This window comes from Aspergillus eucalypticola (assembly GCF_003184535.1).
Source record: "Aspergillus eucalypticola CBS 122712 chromosome Unknown BO83scaffold_6, whole genome shotgun sequence".
Lineage (NCBI taxonomy): Eukaryota > Fungi > Ascomycota > Eurotiomycetes > Eurotiales > Aspergillaceae > Aspergillus > Aspergillus eucalypticola.
Window position 1 is genome coordinate 127,044 of NW_020290280.1, and position 15,977 is coordinate 143,020.

Sequence of the window (15,977 nt, forward strand, 5' to 3'; positions counted from 1 at the left end):
AGTTAAAGTAAAAATAAGAGATGTGGTTTCCATGCGAGGGTGCTGACTTTGTATTGTTTTTCAAACACATTGCACCATAGAGATTTCACTGTACTTTCATCTACATAGTTGTAGGCATTGCTTGTCAGCTAGGCAGTTAGCTGGTATACCGACTACTCACTTTTCCCCAGTGATTTAATTAGTAGTATCTAACTACTAAGTATCTAGTAGTAAGCCGGATCTCACTAACTAACTAGTCTTGATCCCCGGGTTAATGAGGCGGTCCCGTTTGATATTAAAAATGACTTTACCTCGTGGAGTGGGAAATGAGGGGAGAAGAGATCGGCCCTGATGATTGGCTCTCGCAAAACGGGTTTATCCGCAGATGATTTCGGGCCTTAAATAGGAAGGTCTGTAAGTATTCGTGGAAGTACTTAATCCATAATGTCAACTCCCATCATCGGTACCTTGGAACGAGTTGTTGAGAATTGATACATACATACTATCTACTAAGCCATCAGCGAGTACTGCTGCAAATAAATTTGTCAGATCCACATCCCACCCAGCCGTGTAAGCAGGCCACGCATTGGATCGGAGTACTGTGTAGTGTGTTCGTACCTGCAAATTATCAGCACTGCAACTGTAGCAGGGATTGAAATGCTAATATCCCAGGAAGTCGATACAAGATGGAGCCCTCTGCATGCTTTGACTTTTACTAAACCTTCATGAGGAGTGACCGAACTCTTTTTTCCTACCCACCAGTCTGTCGGGAAGTGGTTCCGCGCGTTAGTTTTGACTCTTGTGAATGTATTGGGAATCGATATTAAGAAGGTCGGTGTATACGCATTGGGCTAGATCACTACTACCTAGAAGAATGGATGTGGCTTGCTTCTTGCTACTGGTGGATGATTGATTGATTGGCTTGGATAGTAGGTCTGATTTGGAAGACAGCAAGTTAATTAAGTTTGACTCAGCAGAATAAAAAAGTTTGACAGGTCCCATGTTTTGCATTGAGGCCTTGTTTGAGTCAAAGCTGCTTGTCTGACTCGAGCAAAAAAGGGCCGGAGGCTTGGGTTTTGGTTGCACGAGGGCCGGGATTCAAACCATCCCCAACAGTTGCTGCTGCTACTGTTACACCGGTACGGCATCTCGGCTATCAAGGTAAGGTTAACTAGCTAACTCACCTATTATCTAACTGTTCAGAATTACTCCGCGGGCCCTGTCTGTCCATCCTGCACTGCAAATCTGATTGAGACAATAGTGTTGTCGCAGGAAGCGAGCTAATCGTCTGAGAGAGAGAGAGATTCTCATTTCCGCCCCAGCCCGTGATCGAAGGGGCGCGGGCTAGGTTGGGAAAGAAAGTCGATCTTCATTGTTTCCCAATAGTTCGCTCGCAGGTTCATGTGCTGTGCTTGAAATGGGCCTGCGGAATTGACCACGAAAAGTCGAATGGAAGGTATGGGAAAAATTCTGCCTTACAGTAGTGCGGTGGCTCGGGCCCCTAGGATGTCGCAAGGTAAGCAGTGCCGGGCGATCATGTCTAGAATTTTACCTTTCGAGGCGGATGTGTGCGGGTGAGCAAGGTAGGTGTAGTAGGTAGGTGTTTTTTTATCCACTTCTCTCTCTACCCTACATACAGAGTACAGTATCTACAGTTGGAGTATCGTTACTCCTACCTATCTGGGAGTAGCGACCGAGGAAAAGTCAACTGATTCCCGGTGGATTGCTCCGGCTGGGCGCGGAGATCCCGGCCCTGATGGAAGAAGAGGCTGCGATAATAGTAGAAAGAAGCCCGTGTCGGATCATCTTAGTCTTACTCATATTGTAGAAGTTACTTTTTGTTGGGGGCAGAACTGAGTGAGTGCAGTTCACAATGTAGTCAGACATGACGATCTGATTATCATGTAATGTGTTATGTGTTATTGTTATTGTTGCTGCTGCTGCTGCTGCTGTTGTTGTTAGAGTAATATGATGATAATTATCGTTATTATTATACCTTTTCTTATTTCTCCTACCCAAACAGTTGGTCTTCCCGGTCTGGAGCATTTGACGAAACTATTCATCCGTTCATGCGACTGTTGGCTCGTCTCGGGCATGTCACAACGCGACACTCTCAACGAGAACGAGGGCCGATCGTCATCGCCGTCGTCGTCGGACTGTGCCGCGGGATGATCGATCGAGACATCTGTAAAAGACCTGGTTGCCTACCTTGTTTCTTCTTTTTGCTTATCATATCATTAGTTACCAAGAATTCATCTATTTCTTTCCTTACTAGCGAGCGCAGAGAGAGAGAGAGAGAGAGAGAGGAACGTGGGGAAATGTGAGATGTCAACTTTTCGGATTAATTTGTCAAGCCCCCAATAGAGACAGAGGCTGTTGCTGACTGCAGGCTAGTCTAAGAGGAGAGGAGGGGGGAGAAAGTGGGTAAGTCGGAGGGGTGGAAACGAGAAGCGAAACTGTGGTTAGTGAGTTAACAGGATTACTAGTATTATGTCTGACAGAAGAGTGGATTCATGGATCGGGGCAGGGACTATTGTTTCCACCAGTTTGGCGCCGGTGGATTCGGGGATGGTGAGGGACGCTGGTGTCGCAGGTGCGTCGCCACCAGGGGGGAAGGAACCAAACCAGGCTCTCTTTTCCTTTCCCCCAATTTTATCCACCCTGCGTCGGACGCCGACACGATAGTTTGTTGGCACGGGATGGATGGATGGATGGCTGTGTGTCAGTCATCCACTACTGTACCCTCCACTACAGAACAAGGCTGTCATATTCACCACTTTCCCTCGCGCAAGAATATAGTATTTAGTAGGAGAGAAAAGAAGGTAGCGATGAGAATGAACATGGAAGAATCATCTTGTGCCATCTGCTACACTCTCAAAACGAGTGCAAAATTCCTAGCAGGTGACTGGCTCGGGAATTCCCAAATGTTCCAGCTGTCTCACAGGCCAGCGGCAGTTCCTGGATCTCCATAGGCCGGATCCCGGATGGGTCGCAGGGAAGAGCCCCTACCTTGTCTTCAGTTGGATGGAACACGATGGTCGGGCCAAGAGACGAACTAAACTGGTTAAGTTGTACCTTTGTCTGGTGCGTGTCTGGACTCTTCAAAGTAATCTTCTGTTCTTTCTTGTTTCCCCCCTCTCTCCCCTCCCTCCTCTACTATCCTCCTAACACATGATAGTATATTGCCTGAATACGTATAGACAGGGAAGGGAAAAAAGATTTAAAAAAAATGACCAGGGAGAGTAGGCCAGGGTTTGGTTTTAAGGAAAACCTAGGGTGAAGACTACAGATACATTCATTAGACCAGAAAAGTGAGATGAATACTCCCAGGTGTCATCTTATCATGCCAGCCCGATGACAAGACACAAGAGAGTACTAGGTAGGAGAAAAAGAAAGAGGTGTGTGGTACTACAGAGTACAGTCCAACCGATGTGAACCCGAGGCGATCAGCAGCAACCGCCAATTGTCACAAAAGTGTCACATCATCGGCGGACAAGCCCTGGGCGGAAACAAACCATGTCTCAGCTGGTGCCAATCAAGTGGGAATCCTGCTCCACTTGGTCTGAGCATTTTCAGGAGATTATTGGGATGGATCCCAGTCCGGTTTCCTATTTTTCTCTTCTTGTCTGTTCTGTCTGTCTTGTGTTTCTTGTACACTAGATAATTCTTCATTATTATTCTTATTATTATTTTCCGTTGTTATATTATATTCGCATTAGGAGAGATCATTCAGGTGTTCACCTTCCTTTTTCAGGTACTCCGTAGATTAGTAGGTATTCTTTCAACCTGCTTGTTGCATGTTCTCTCTTTCTTTCTCCTTCAGTGGTTTCGAACTAAGAGTCCCTAAAGCTCCTAGCGACCAGGATCTCTTCTGGTTCTTGATATCGTACCCATTATACTCTTCTTCTTCTTCTTTTTTTTATTTATTTTTTTATTTTTTAATTAATACTTTTCCATATTTTTCTTTTTCTATTTCTTTTTGACTATTATTATTATTATTATGATAATTCTAGTAAAGTAAGTCCAAGTCTCGTCTTCTTCCCCACATCCATTCATTCAAGGTCTTGGTCGCCTCCATTGCAGCCCAATTAATTCCCACTCCCCCGTTTGATGATGATTATTTCTCCTGCTCGTTTCTCGCCTGTTCTCCGTCCTGGGTTTTAGGTTTCTTTCTTTCTCTCTTCTATTTTTCCGTGTTTCTCATTTCTTTTTTTTCCCTTTTTCCCTTTATTTTTATTTCGCTTATTCTCAATCATAATTTCCTGGCTCCAACCTTGCCGCGTGTTCGGATTGAATGGCACGGTCCAACTGATAGCCCTTTCATCGTTCTGGCTACTAGTGCCAACCCTCTTCTGCCACCGTCTCATCGAGATTGAATCGACCTGTTGGATTTCCCTTCGCCCTCCCCCGATCCATCCATCCCGCTTCCATACCAGACAACTTTGCCCCATACCGCCCTCCCAACTAATACCTACCTTAGTTACTAGTTAGTCCACCTTCTGCTTCTTCTTCTCCATCATCCATACAATTTATCCTCCCTCGCTCGGGTTTGGTCTTCTCAGCCTTCTTTTCTTCCTTCCTCTTCCCCTCTTCCTCATTTTTGCCTTTTACTGTTATTTTTGCTTTTTCTACTTTCCCTCTCTCTCTACCTGTTCTTCCTTCTCTCTACTTCTTGTTAGCTTCCTATTGTTTTCTTCCTCATTTCTTCCTTGAAAATCGTTATTATATCGGCATCATCGTGATATCCCCCCTCCTTCCATCCTTCCCCTCCTTCTTCTCGGGCCATTTACCTACCTCGCATGGGGGCCAGACCTGTCGAGATCCGCTTCTACCACACACTATCGCTTTGTCGCTCTGGATCACCACCCCCCGGCCTGACCGACCTCTAACCGTTGTCACACTGCCGCCGGCCAACCTTAGCTAACCGCCTCCCTCAAGTATCTGACCAGTCCCCGTCGTTGTCACCTCCCACCACCTGTTTGACGACTTCTTTCCTGGGGTGCCACATTGAACGTTGATCTCTTCCTCCTTCTCCCCCTCCGTCCTCCGTGCCTTTTCATTGTTCGGGCTGGATCCGTCGGTCTTTTGAAAGCTGCTTCCGCCCCCATTCCAGAGCTCAACCTCGACATCGCCTCCCCCCGAAGACCAATATTAGCCGCCTCCGCTACCGAGCTCCATTTCCGCGCGCGCTTTCATCCGATCTCGCCCTACCACCTCATAATTCCAGCGCTTGATAGAGAAAGCTTGATACTCCACCTGCTCCAGGCTGTGAGACGTTGGGTGGCACAGTTCTTAGCACCGTACAGGAACACGTTATATAGTCGGTGGCTGTGTGAGACAGCTCCCGAGGGGCAATTTTTCTTGTCTTTTTCTCTTTCGCCAGCCTATATCGGTTTGACGGCTGCACCGTCCCTTTGATTCGACTGCTTCCCCTGGTCAGCTGTGTGCTTTCGCCAAGGAGTTTCCCGCTCCTTTGTGTCCTGTCGAATTCGTCACCCTTCGTTGTCATTATGTCGACCGCGGTTGCGCCTGCCCAGGCTGCTCCGCTCACGTCTCCGCGTATGACCCGCGATATCAGTCCGAAAAATTGCCCAACACTGGCGCCTGCATCTTCAGGTAACCAGACGAGTACCACGCCGCCCCGCCCATCCGGTGTCTCTCGGGATGTGTCGTCGGCCAAAAGCTCGCCTGCAGGAAAGAAACCGACCTCGCCTTCGTAAGTGTCTTACCCGACAGTCGCTGGCTGATTCGCCGATGCAGATTGTTGACCTTTCAACAGATCACAGGCCGGATCCACTGCGAGTCGAGTTATCGTGAAAAAGGAACCTCCGTCCTCCCCGGCAATGCAGTCTCATACTAGACCTCGCCCTCGCAGATTAGACCTTTCCAGTAGCCTTCCGACCTCGGGGGGCTTGTCCGCACGGCCTCCTGGCGGCCCTATGACTGCGAGAGAGGGTGTCAACATGCAAGAGGTCGGGATCGCTTGCCTGTCCCCGGGATTTCAAACACATGACCCTGTGATGAGGGAGCAGCTGCAGCGGAGCTTATCGGTTCGGGATCAGCAGCGCTCAATAATCGAATCGCGTTTACAGAAGTCCGCCAAGGATGACGGGCCCGATGGAATCAAGCCATCTGAATCGTTCGGCCTCCCCCGGGTCGGTGCCTCGAAGAGAAGACCCCCGCCTGGCCTCTCCATCGTGCCTCCTTCCGCAGCCCAATTTGCCAGTGAACGTGTCATCCAATCTGCGCCATTGAATCAGACCTTCACGGGCCGAAACGAAGCGCAGCCCTTAACCCGTCATGTTGTTAACCAAAGCCCGACTTTGGGGTCCACATCTCACATCCATCACCTCCCTGCTACGCAAACAACCAATCGCTTGCCCCCGCTCTCTGACGTCTTTGGAAATGAGGCGTTGGGCCGCGATCGCGAGGCAAACCGGGGACTATATTACCCCAGCGCGACAGCTGCAAACCCGCCTCAATCGAACAATCTTCCCCCAATTCCCTCCCCTCGCATCTCCCGGGATGCCGCTCAACCTCCCAAGCGCCCCAGGGAGTACCGGTCCGCCGAGGAAGCTGTCCAGGAACTGTCAGGTGGGCGCGAGGAGCTTCTGCCGCGCATTGTACATTACGGCGGCCACCAACCCCCGACTCCACCATCTCCCCGTGTGGCTAACGGACCACCAAAGTCTGGAGTGCCTCACTCGGATGCTACGCCCATGGCGAACGCGCACCCCCCGCAGCCGTCCTTGTACCCATCCGAGGGTACTGCCCGGCGCCGCTCGAGAAACGAGTACGAACATGAGCACGGCAGCCCGCCCTTGGGCCACGGCCCCGACCCACATTATCGCCCTAACCCAGCCTTGGCCTCTGGTGCAAGTGCCACCTATGGCCCATTTGGGGCTGGGAGAGACTCGCCCGAGACCCAGCGCAGAAAGAAGGAAGAATTCCTTAGTCTCTGTGCACGTGCCTGGGACCTATTCCATTCTTAATCCATGACCAATTGCTTAGGTTCTCCCTATGCGATCTGATTTGGCCCATCGCTATGAATTTACTCTCAAATACCGCCAATCTTCCCTCATGCGCTATCCGGTGTGGTCAGTACTTGAGAAATTATGGATAGGCATGACCCAGCAGAAGGTGCTTATTTGGGAGCAATCACCCCCGGCTGAACTGCGGGCCCACAAAAACAGCAGATCTTTACGTGTGAAGGGAGTGTGTCTGAAGAATAGTATTTATTCTAGACATGATGCATATGCCAAATTACACGACTACCTATATGAACCGCATGAACAGTCGCTCTTTGAAAAAGAACGGAAGGGTGGATCCCGTCCCTTCAATCTCATCCCTTTTACCCTTTTTGCATCTTATACCATGTTAGGCCAGACGCCTCCATTGTTTGCCACTGATTCCAGTGTTTATTTCTATTCGATCATTATTCAGTTTCTTCTCTATTATTGCCCTTTTTCTCCGAAGGTCCCCTCGAGGGGAACTTGCTTTGTTCTGGACATGAGGCGTTATTTTGTTATGGGTCTAAAGATCATGTTCTTCGAAGAACCATGTCTATATTGTTTCGAGGACCTCAGATTTCGGTGATCCTTGCGTCATTGACTTATGGCTTGTTGCGATACCATTTGATTGTTTGTTTGTGCTTACGCGTCTGATTATCTTGGTACAGCAATAGTTATTGGATGTTGGTTGTTCGCCATTTGGCAGTGATAATATGTTTTTCATTCTTCTTTTCTCTCTGACTAAGCTGCAACTACGCCTGGAAGGACAAGGTCGGATTTGGATAATGATAAGTAATACGGTGTCTATATAAACACTCCCGGACTGTCGGCGTGGAAACGATGTTCTGAAATGAATATTGTAGAAAATATATGCCTATGCAGTTGTGAACTATATACAATATGATGGGCCAGGCATCAGGATCAGACAAGCTCCAGCATCTATGCAACTCGGCGGCGTTTCCAGCCACCACCACCACCACCACCTCCACCGCCACTCGGCGCATCGTCACCAGCCAAGGCTCTCCGCTCCATGGGCATCTCCTTTCTCTCCTTGGCTGCAGTCTTCTTGCGCTTTCTTTCGAGTGCCTTGATGCGGTCCTTGGAGTTCATATTCTCGTACTTCTTGAGCAGCACCTGCTTCTTCAGGTCCGACTTCTTCAAGAAGTACGGGTTGCTCTTCTTTCCTTCACGGATGAGCTGCTTCTCCTTCTTCTTATGCTCCGCTAAGACCTCCTTCTCGCGTTTCCTGTTCTCCATTGCTCGAAGACGGTCTTGAGTCGACCGAATCGTACGCTTCAGAGCTTCTTTCTGTTCCTGGTTCTTTGTCTTGGCATATTGTTCCTTCAACTGCTTGAGCTCATCCCGGCGATACTCGTCCAAGAATGCATATGCGTTACTCGCTGCCTGAGGGTTTCCGCGGCCACCCTGGCTCAATACAGTCGGATCAAACCGGGGGTCTCGCGACTTGGGCACACTCGGCGGCTCAATGATTGTCCGTTTGCGGGAGACGGCATGTTTGGAGGATTGTACGGCCGGCGCATGTTTGGAGGAACGGGAATGCTTTTCAGAGTCCTTGGTTTTCGACAGCGCTTGACGTTTTTGTTCGCGCGCCTCTTGAATCCGCGCCCGAATATCATCTAAGGGGGAAGGAGCGGCAGGGTCCTCTTCTGTCTTGGAGGCCTTGGATGACCGCTTCGATTTGGGGCCTATGGATGCTTGTGCTTTCGCCAATGCGCCGAATGAGATGCTGCTTAGTGAGGCTTGAACGTCGTCTTGGGGATCGTCGCTGTCGTCTTCGTCATCTTCGTCGTCGTCCTCGTCATCATCCATATCTTCCGGGCCGACCTGAGACTGCGAAATAGTCAGCATGTCGCGACGTCTATCCAAAGAATAGGGAACCAACCATATCGTCTTCGTCGTCCTCGTCTAGGGAACCATCACTGCCACTCTCTGAGCCCGACTCGTCAGAGCGGAGATCGTCGCTAGCCTGCTCCGATCCAGACTGGTCAGAAAAGAGCTCCTCGTCATCCTGAGCGACAGCTCGCACGCGGCGATTCAATAGGTCTGAAATAGCCATTTCGCAGTTCTTGGATGGGAGATGTATAACCGTATTTAGTTCATGCAAGGTGAGATGAAAACCCAAGCTGGCCGGGCGGTGAGATCGGCGGCCGAAAAAAAATGAGGCCGTTCTGCCGTTCCTGGAAGGCGGCGATCGGGGCGTCTCCACCTTGATTGGCCAGATCCCCCGATAAGTAAGTCACTTTTTCTGCCTCCGCATATCTTCTATCTTTCTTTTATCGTTGGCTGCTCTCATCCTCTTCACTCTCCCTCCTGTGTCGCGGCGGATTCCTACTTCGGTCGCTCCTCTTCCAGGAATCTTCCATTCATGTTGCGAGTACGCCAATGCTGCTTATTCTCTCGTTTGCCTCTGATTGCTATAAAGCCCCGCCCCGCCCTGATAGTCCCCTCTCCTGATCGCAAGTTTCAAAGTGGGGTGTCCTCGAAGGTGTGTGCTATTGGACTAGAATAATCGAATATCTGTATTGCTAACATTATTGGATAGGTTGCTCTGGGAACAATCAACACTCATTATACTCCTGTCACTTTTCGCACATGCTACCATAAATCCTCGAATCCACCCCAGTTCTCTGTTCGCAACAATCAGTCCATTGAGCCCGACATGGATTCAACAAACCCATCGGCATTCGACGCCTCCAGTATGGACAGTCGCGCTTGTCATGATGGTTCCAATTCTTCAGTGATGGGAGACGAAAAGCCCGCCTGGAGACCGTATAAAGACCGCTGGGCTCGTCAGAAAATGAGGAATACCAAGCGCAACGGCACAGAGGAATCCGGCACGACGGCTCCGGGAAATGCTCCCCCATCTGCTCGCCCGCGGCAAAAGCTACCACGACGGAGCAAACAATTAGCCGAAAAGAACATTCGGGAAGAGATGCAATCACAAGCATCACAGTCTGCCAATACAGCGTCCTATGCACCAGGTCATCCATCCCAGAACAGCTTTGGGACATTTGACAGCTTCAATTTGGCACCTATGTTTCTCCCCTTCCAGAACGGCATGGCTACGCCAAACGAGACTTTCCCAGGGTTTCAGCAGCCTTTCTGGCAGCTCCCATTGGAGCAACAGCAACAGCAACAGCTTCTTCAAGCTCCTTTGGGGGAGCCTACTAATCCTTCTTTCGGTTTCCCTCCGTTGAATGACATGAGTGCGTTCCCTGGTGGATTGCCTCCCATGTTCCCGCCTGCCTTCATGAACTTTGCGCCAACGAATCCATTGATGACAATGCCGCCATTCGGGCCCGTGGCCTTCCAAGCAGCTGGCTCTGCTGGAGTCAATACCCGCAACATGTCCAGTCAGGTTCCATCGCCACGCCCGGGGTCTTCATCCAAGGCACGCGCTAGTCCTCGCCCTCGTTCCAAGAAGTTCGAGTCTCCGACACCACCTAAAAGAGCTCTTCCAACACCGGCCTACCTTGAGCAGTCATCAAAACCAGCCAAACGGAATTCCTGGAAACAACCTCTACTAGTCATCTTGGACTTGAACGGCACGCTCGTTCATCGGCCTGACCGGTACATGCCGCCTCGATTCAAGCGAAGAGCGGGACTAGACATCTTTATACAGACATTGATGCAGAAATACAAGGTCATGATATGGTCGAGTGCCCGTCCCCCCACCGTCGATGGCATCTGCCGCCAACTCTTCATCAATGACAGCCGGACGCAAATCGTCGCCGAATGGCACCGCGAACACTTCAATCTCACACCACAGCAATACGATGCCAAAATCCAGGTCTACAAAACCCTCAGTACCGTCTGGGCTGACGAAAAGGTCCAAGCATCATACCCCAACCCCGAAAGCCTGGGCTCATCCGTACCTGGAACCTTCCAAAAGACCCGCTGGGACCAAACCAACACCATCTTAATCGACGACACCCGCCTCAAAGCAAGCAGCGAACCAAGCAATCTCCTCGAAATCCCCACCTTCGACGGACACTCCGGCGCAGAAGACGCGGCCACATTAACAAAGGTTCTGCAAATGCTCGAGGAGCTATCCTTACACGAAGACGTCAGCCAAGTCCTCCACAAATGGTACAACTCGATCCCCAAAACTGGCAACCTGTGTCTCGATATCAAGCTCCAAGACGACGCCGAAGCCCAACAACAATCCGAAACCACCCAACAACAACAACAACAACAACCCCAACCCAAACCCAACGACGTCCCCCTCACACCAGCTGAAATAGCCGAAGCACGCAAACAACGCCGCAAAGCCCGCAAGCGCGAAAAGACCGCCGAGAAAGCCAGAGCCCGCCAGATTCAGAAGCAAGAAGATCGTCTTGCCGCTAAAGCGAAAAAGCAACAACAACAACCACCAGCTCCTACATCTATCCCAGTGGCCGCCGCCGCCGTCTCTTCTACTGTCGATGAAACGAATACCGGCACACCAAATACAGACCCTTCCTCATTTCCTCCTCCCTCCCCATCATCGCCTTCTTCGGACTCAACACCGGGTGGCACTGCCATACCATCCGGACTTGATCTGAATGAAAACGTCAGTATTACTTTAGGTGATGGGGATGCAAGTGATCGTTCACCGTCACCTGCTGCTTCTACTCAGTCTGAGAATTATCTTTTGGATCGGTTGGAGGAGTCGTTGAAGACTTGAGGTTTCTTTCTGTGTTATTTCTTCTTCATCTGTCTGCATTAGATACCATATTCTGTATTGTGGAAGGTAGGTGTTCCACATGATATGGTAATGGTGCATCCACTCATGGCAGGAGTTGGTGGTGGAGGGGGATAATCTAAGAGAAAGGATGGCTGGGCTGGGACCAGCTAGGTTACTGTACGGGTATGCACATAGTTTTGTATAACGAAGGGGTTACTATGAATGAAGTACATACGGGATGTTGATATGGCATATAGAGCATCATATACCAAGCAATGATTACAATACTGAGTTACGAAGGAAGAAGAGGAAGTCATGATCATGGAAAGCACAATGTGCTAGTGGGTTTGTTTTTGACTAGCTACTGCTATGGTCCATATCAATCGTAAGCGTGGCATTACGCGTGAAATAAATAGAGGAAGAAAAAGTTTTCTTTTGGAAGGAGTCGACGAAGAATGAAAACACGTAAACCGTTCCATCATGGGTAGCGTGGATATGTGAGAAAAAAAAAAGGGCGGGGGTAAATGACACCAAGGTGGGGAAAAAAGCAATCAGATGGAATAGATGTTGACCGGACGGGAAATAGCGCCCTGAACATACTATCCCCACGAAAACTTTCCCACACCTCGGTTGGAGGAGAAAGAGACGGAGGTTATTTTAAAGGTCGAGTTTCATCTCAGACGACTACCCAACGAGAGAAGAAGGGGGGAAAAGTGGGATATCATCATCATGAATTGGCTACGTCTAACGCACCAGCTTATTTGAAGACGTGGCCGTCAGCGAAGGGGTACTCCTTGCCCTCAATGACAACGGGGGTGTCCCAAGCCCACTGGTCCTCAATGAGCTTGCGGTCCTCAGCGTTGGTGTGGTCGAGCTTGCGGAACTCGTAGCTCTCCCAGTCGGGGCCGACCTCGAAAGCGGGCTTGAAGTCCTGGCCGCGGACCAGGAAGACACCCTGGATGACGCAGTCGTAGTTGGCACCGTAGACGGCCTGGGCACCGAAGAGGTACTTGCGGGAAGCCTCAAGACGGGCGTGGAAACCACCGATCAGGTTGTTGGCCATGAAGGTAAGCTTCAGCTCGTTGTTGTACTTGTAGTTAACGGACCAGAGGGAGTACTCCTCGGGCTTGTGGTTCTGCCAGAACCAGGGCAGAGCAACGGGGCGGGTGTCCTCGTTGGAGTACTGGCGCTTCCACTCGTCAAGGACGAACTCGGAGCGGCCAAGAGCCTCAAGGGGGTGCTTGGGCTTCTTCTCCTCAGCGGGCTTGGGCTCAGCGGCGGCAGCGGGGGCAGCCTCCTTCTTGGGCTTCTCCTCCTTCTTGGGGGGAGTGTACTTGATGCACTCCTCGACGAAGACGGGGTTCTCGAAGACAGCCTTGAAGGCGGGCTGGTTGACGATGGTCTTGTACCAGCGGGTGATGGCAACGTTCTCGTCACGGTACTTCTTGTCCAGGACGGTAGCGAAGGCACGGGTGAGGAGAGCGGCAGTGAAGTAATCAGCCAGGGAGATGCGCTCGCCAACAAGGAAGGTGTTGGCAGTGAGGTGGGTGTTGAGAACGCCAGCGTTCTTCACAGCAGCCTTGGCAGCATCCTCGACGTTCTTCTTGTTGTAGCCGTCAAGACCCAAGAGAGGGCGGTACCAGGCACCGAAGCGGGGGAGGGTCTCGGAGTTGGCGAAAGACAACCAACGGAGGATGGAAGCATAGTCCTGCTTGGTCTTGCCCAAGAGGGTGGTCTTCTCGTTCTGGGAGGTCACTTTTATTCGAGTCAGCATGAGGTCCAACCAAGAGACAATTGCGTGATCATCAAATAATCAAGACGAAATCTCTTCACTACCCCAAAGTGGGGTAAGAGATGATTTTCAGAGTCAAACGTTATCAACATTATTTATTTATTTACCAGTTCTGACAGGGATAACTTGAAATAAAATGCTCATCATAAAACAAAGGGAATGGCAACGCGCAAAGCGTATTCAGGGTAGAACGTACGGTAGACAGCGATGGCAATGACCTCAGAGAGAGTGTAGCCGTTGGCACCCTCGAAGGCGGGGATCTTGCCGAGAGGGCTGAGCTTGGTGTACTCAGCGGACTGGTTGAAAGAGGCAGCAGAGTTAGCCTCAGTCTTGACCAGCTCAACCTCAACGTCGTTGGCCTTAGCCGCGACGAGGCAGGCAATGGTGCGACCGTTCTCCTATGGAGTCAATTAGCAAGGTGTTCTCAGCATAGCAGAAAGGAAGCTATTCTAAACCCTGGGATGGGAAGAAGAACTTCCTGAATCAGGCAGAAACACATACAGGGGAACCGTAGAGCTTTCCGAAGGCCATTGTGAAGGATGTGTGGGAGGAAGATGAGGAGGGAGAAGAAGAAGAAGAGAAAAAGGGAGAGGGGAGGGAAAAAGAGGGAGAAAAAAGGCGGCGGCAGCTTGTCGAGGGGCTCGAAACAAATTTGTGCGAATCAGACCGCTTCGGCCCGGAGCAACCTTTGCTGCCGGATGCACGTGATCTCTTCGGCGAAAAACCTCAGGATAGCAAGAAAGTTGAAGGTTCCGGCGAATCTTGTCGGTTGGGTCCGTTGGTGTTCTTCGTCCTCTTGCCTCCCTTCCCCCATCGCCCGTCTTCTTCTTCGCCTCACATTCCTCCAGGCTCCCCTTTGCCAGCCGGTCTGCAGCATCATGGCCTGGCAAAGCCCCAATGGCCTTGTGCACGCCATGCACTCCATCCGTCGAGCTGCTCAATTGCGGCCTTTTATCCAGCGCTCCGTGATCTCCGCATCATCCCCGGTCTCCTCTCCCTCCACGCCGGCTCTCCTCCAGCAATGCAAGAATGCCCGCAGCTATGCGACAGAAATAGAACCCGTTGCTGCTCCCCCCATTGACCTCGACAACTTCATCACCAAGCCTGCCCGCATCATCCCCGTGTCGCCGGCCTACTTCTCCGGCAGCCCCAAGTTTTTCGACCATATGCTGAAGCTGGAAGCTCTTCTGGCCAAGTATGCCGCATTACCCACGGTGTCCCCCAGCGAAGCCCCCAGAATGGCCTGGTTCAAGCTGCTCCAGTTCCGTGATGCCGTGGGCGAGCCCGTCCCGACCAAGAAGTACAAGGGCCTCATCAAGCTCCTGCAGCGTCTCAACCGCATTGACCCCAATGTTGCCCCGGAGGAGGTGCGAACGGCTCTCAACTTCTTCCTCCGTCCGGGTAATCCGTATGGAAACAAGCCCGCCCCCAGAACGGTGGATGAACAGGGCAAGGCCCGTGGTAAGGGCAAGCGCAAGGCGTCCTCGGCGGTGGTGCACCTCGTTGAGGGTGAGGGTGAAGTGTTGGTGAACGGAAAGACGCTTAACGAGGTGTTCCCTCGTCTACATGACCGTGAGAGTGCTGTCTGGCCTCTTCGTTGTACGTCACGGCTGGACAAGTATAACGTGTGGGCTACCGTTCGCGGTGGAGGAGTGACCGGTCAGGCGGAGGCTATTACACTGGCTGTTGCACGGGCTCTGCTGGTTCACGAACCTGCTCTTAAGCCTATCCTGCGGAAGGGTACGTATCTCCGACTCCCGACGAATTGGGTCGTGGTGGAGCGAATTGCTGACCGATTTATTTTCTTACAGCTGGTGTGGTTACCGTGGATGCCCGTCGTGTGGAGAGAAAGAAGCCCGGTCATGTCAAGGCCCGCAAGATGCCCACCTGGGTCAAGCGGTGAAAGCATACCTGCCTACCTTACGCCCAACTTCTTCTTCCCTCCCTCTGTTTCATTACTCATGTCCCCCTCTCTGGCCTTTTGGAGGGATTGTTTCTCTACCTGTTCTCTTTTTTCCCACCCTTTCCCCCTTTAATTTCCTTGGTTGTATTATTCCACTTGGCCTTGTGATTCTCGACGAAAGTATATCCTGTATTGCAAGCATCTCAACCCGGTGTCACGAGGATTCGTTTCAGGACACGACACTGCATGTTCTCGGCGACAAGCATGTAACTATTGACGTTGAACAATTGAACCGAAACTATAAGTGTAGACTATCTGTGCGACGGGGGTGTTGAGCATGATTGGACGTGGTAGAAATGCCCCGTTGACTAAGAGGATTATCCGAGGGTGACTTGTTTGTCCAACAGTACTTGGGGTTTGTGGTCAATGAGAATGGTCTCTTTCCTCCGACCGTCTTGTCACCACCCCTCCTTAAGACAAAGGGGGGTTCCGTGGGAAGGAAGGGAGGTCAGTTGTTGGCCAGCAGGACGGCCAGACCCGTGTTCGATATAGGGGAAGTGTAAAAGGGGGGACATAACGCGATCCAGATGTACATAATCTACTGTA

General features: G+C 51.0%; 7 protein-coding genes across 7 annotated transcripts; 5 read left to right on the forward strand and 2 right to left on the reverse strand.

Moving 5' to 3' along the window:
- Positions 1-1,886: 1,886 nt before the first annotated feature.
- Positions 1,887-2,951, forward strand: BO83DRAFT_386357 (uncharacterized protein; the record flags this gene model as incomplete). Its single annotated transcript, XM_025532664.1, has 6 exons — positions 1,887-1,942; positions 2,003-2,166; positions 2,221-2,299; positions 2,374-2,403; positions 2,481-2,572; positions 2,734-2,951. 6 exons carry the CDS (start codon positions 1,887-1,889, stop codon positions 2,949-2,951), a joined length of 639 nt encoding a protein of 212 aa, XP_025390433.1.
- Positions 2,952-3,682: 731 nt separating this feature from the next.
- On the forward strand, positions 3,683-4,051 carry BO83DRAFT_212550 (uncharacterized protein). The gene has a single exon (XM_025526725.1). It carries the CDS (start codon positions 3,777-3,779, stop codon positions 3,960-3,962), a length of 186 nt encoding a protein of 61 aa, XP_025390434.1. The 5' UTR covers positions 3,683-3,776; the 3' UTR covers positions 3,963-4,051.
- Positions 4,052-5,747: 1,696 nt separating this feature from the next.
- BO83DRAFT_307524 (uncharacterized protein) lies at positions 5,748-6,971 on the forward strand (the record flags this gene model as incomplete). The annotated part of the gene is made up of 2 exons (XM_025527338.1): positions 5,748-6,674; positions 6,744-6,971. Coding segments are annotated over 2 exons (1,155 nt in total), but the record flags the coding sequence as incomplete, so codon positions are not given.
- A 927-nt stretch (positions 6,972-7,898) lies between these two features.
- On the reverse strand, positions 7,899-9,100 carry rrp36 (putative pre-rRNA processing protein). The gene is made up of 2 exons (XM_025528319.1): positions 8,893-9,100; positions 7,899-8,840 (listed from the first exon to the last, which is right to left on the reverse strand). The coding sequence occupies exons 1-2, from the start codon at positions 9,064-9,066 to the stop codon at positions 7,929-7,931; spliced, it is 1,086 nt and encodes a 361-aa protein (XP_025390436.1). The 5' UTR covers positions 9,067-9,100; the 3' UTR covers positions 7,899-7,928.
- A 216-nt stretch (positions 9,101-9,316) lies between these two features.
- On the forward strand, positions 9,317-11,910 carry BO83DRAFT_376223 (NIF domain protein). The gene is made up of 2 exons (XM_025530657.1): positions 9,317-9,495; positions 9,553-11,910. The coding sequence occupies exon 2, from the start codon at positions 9,808-9,810 to the stop codon at positions 11,674-11,676; it is 1,869 nt and encodes a 622-aa protein (XP_025390437.1). The 5' UTR covers positions 9,317-9,495; positions 9,553-9,807; the 3' UTR covers positions 11,677-11,910.
- A 101-nt stretch (positions 11,911-12,011) lies between these two features.
- BO83DRAFT_406360 (putative translation elongation factor eEF-1 subunit gamma) lies at positions 12,012-14,110 on the reverse strand. Its single transcript, XM_025533877.1, has 3 exons — positions 13,970-14,110; positions 13,665-13,866; positions 12,012-13,431 (listed from the first exon to the last, which is right to left on the reverse strand). The coding sequence occupies exons 1-3, from the start codon at positions 13,997-13,999 to the stop codon at positions 12,434-12,436; spliced, it is 1,230 nt and encodes a 409-aa protein (XP_025390438.1). The 5' UTR covers positions 14,000-14,110; the 3' UTR covers positions 12,012-12,433.
- A 131-nt stretch (positions 14,111-14,241) lies between these two features.
- On the forward strand, positions 14,242-15,744 carry BO83DRAFT_355878 (mitochondrial 37S ribosomal protein uS9m). Its single transcript, XM_025529166.1, has 2 exons — positions 14,242-15,208; positions 15,280-15,744. The coding sequence occupies exons 1-2, from the start codon at positions 14,347-14,349 to the stop codon at positions 15,369-15,371; spliced, it is 954 nt and encodes a 317-aa protein (XP_025390439.1). The 5' UTR covers positions 14,242-14,346; the 3' UTR covers positions 15,372-15,744.
- Positions 15,745-15,977: the final 233 nt, after the last annotated feature.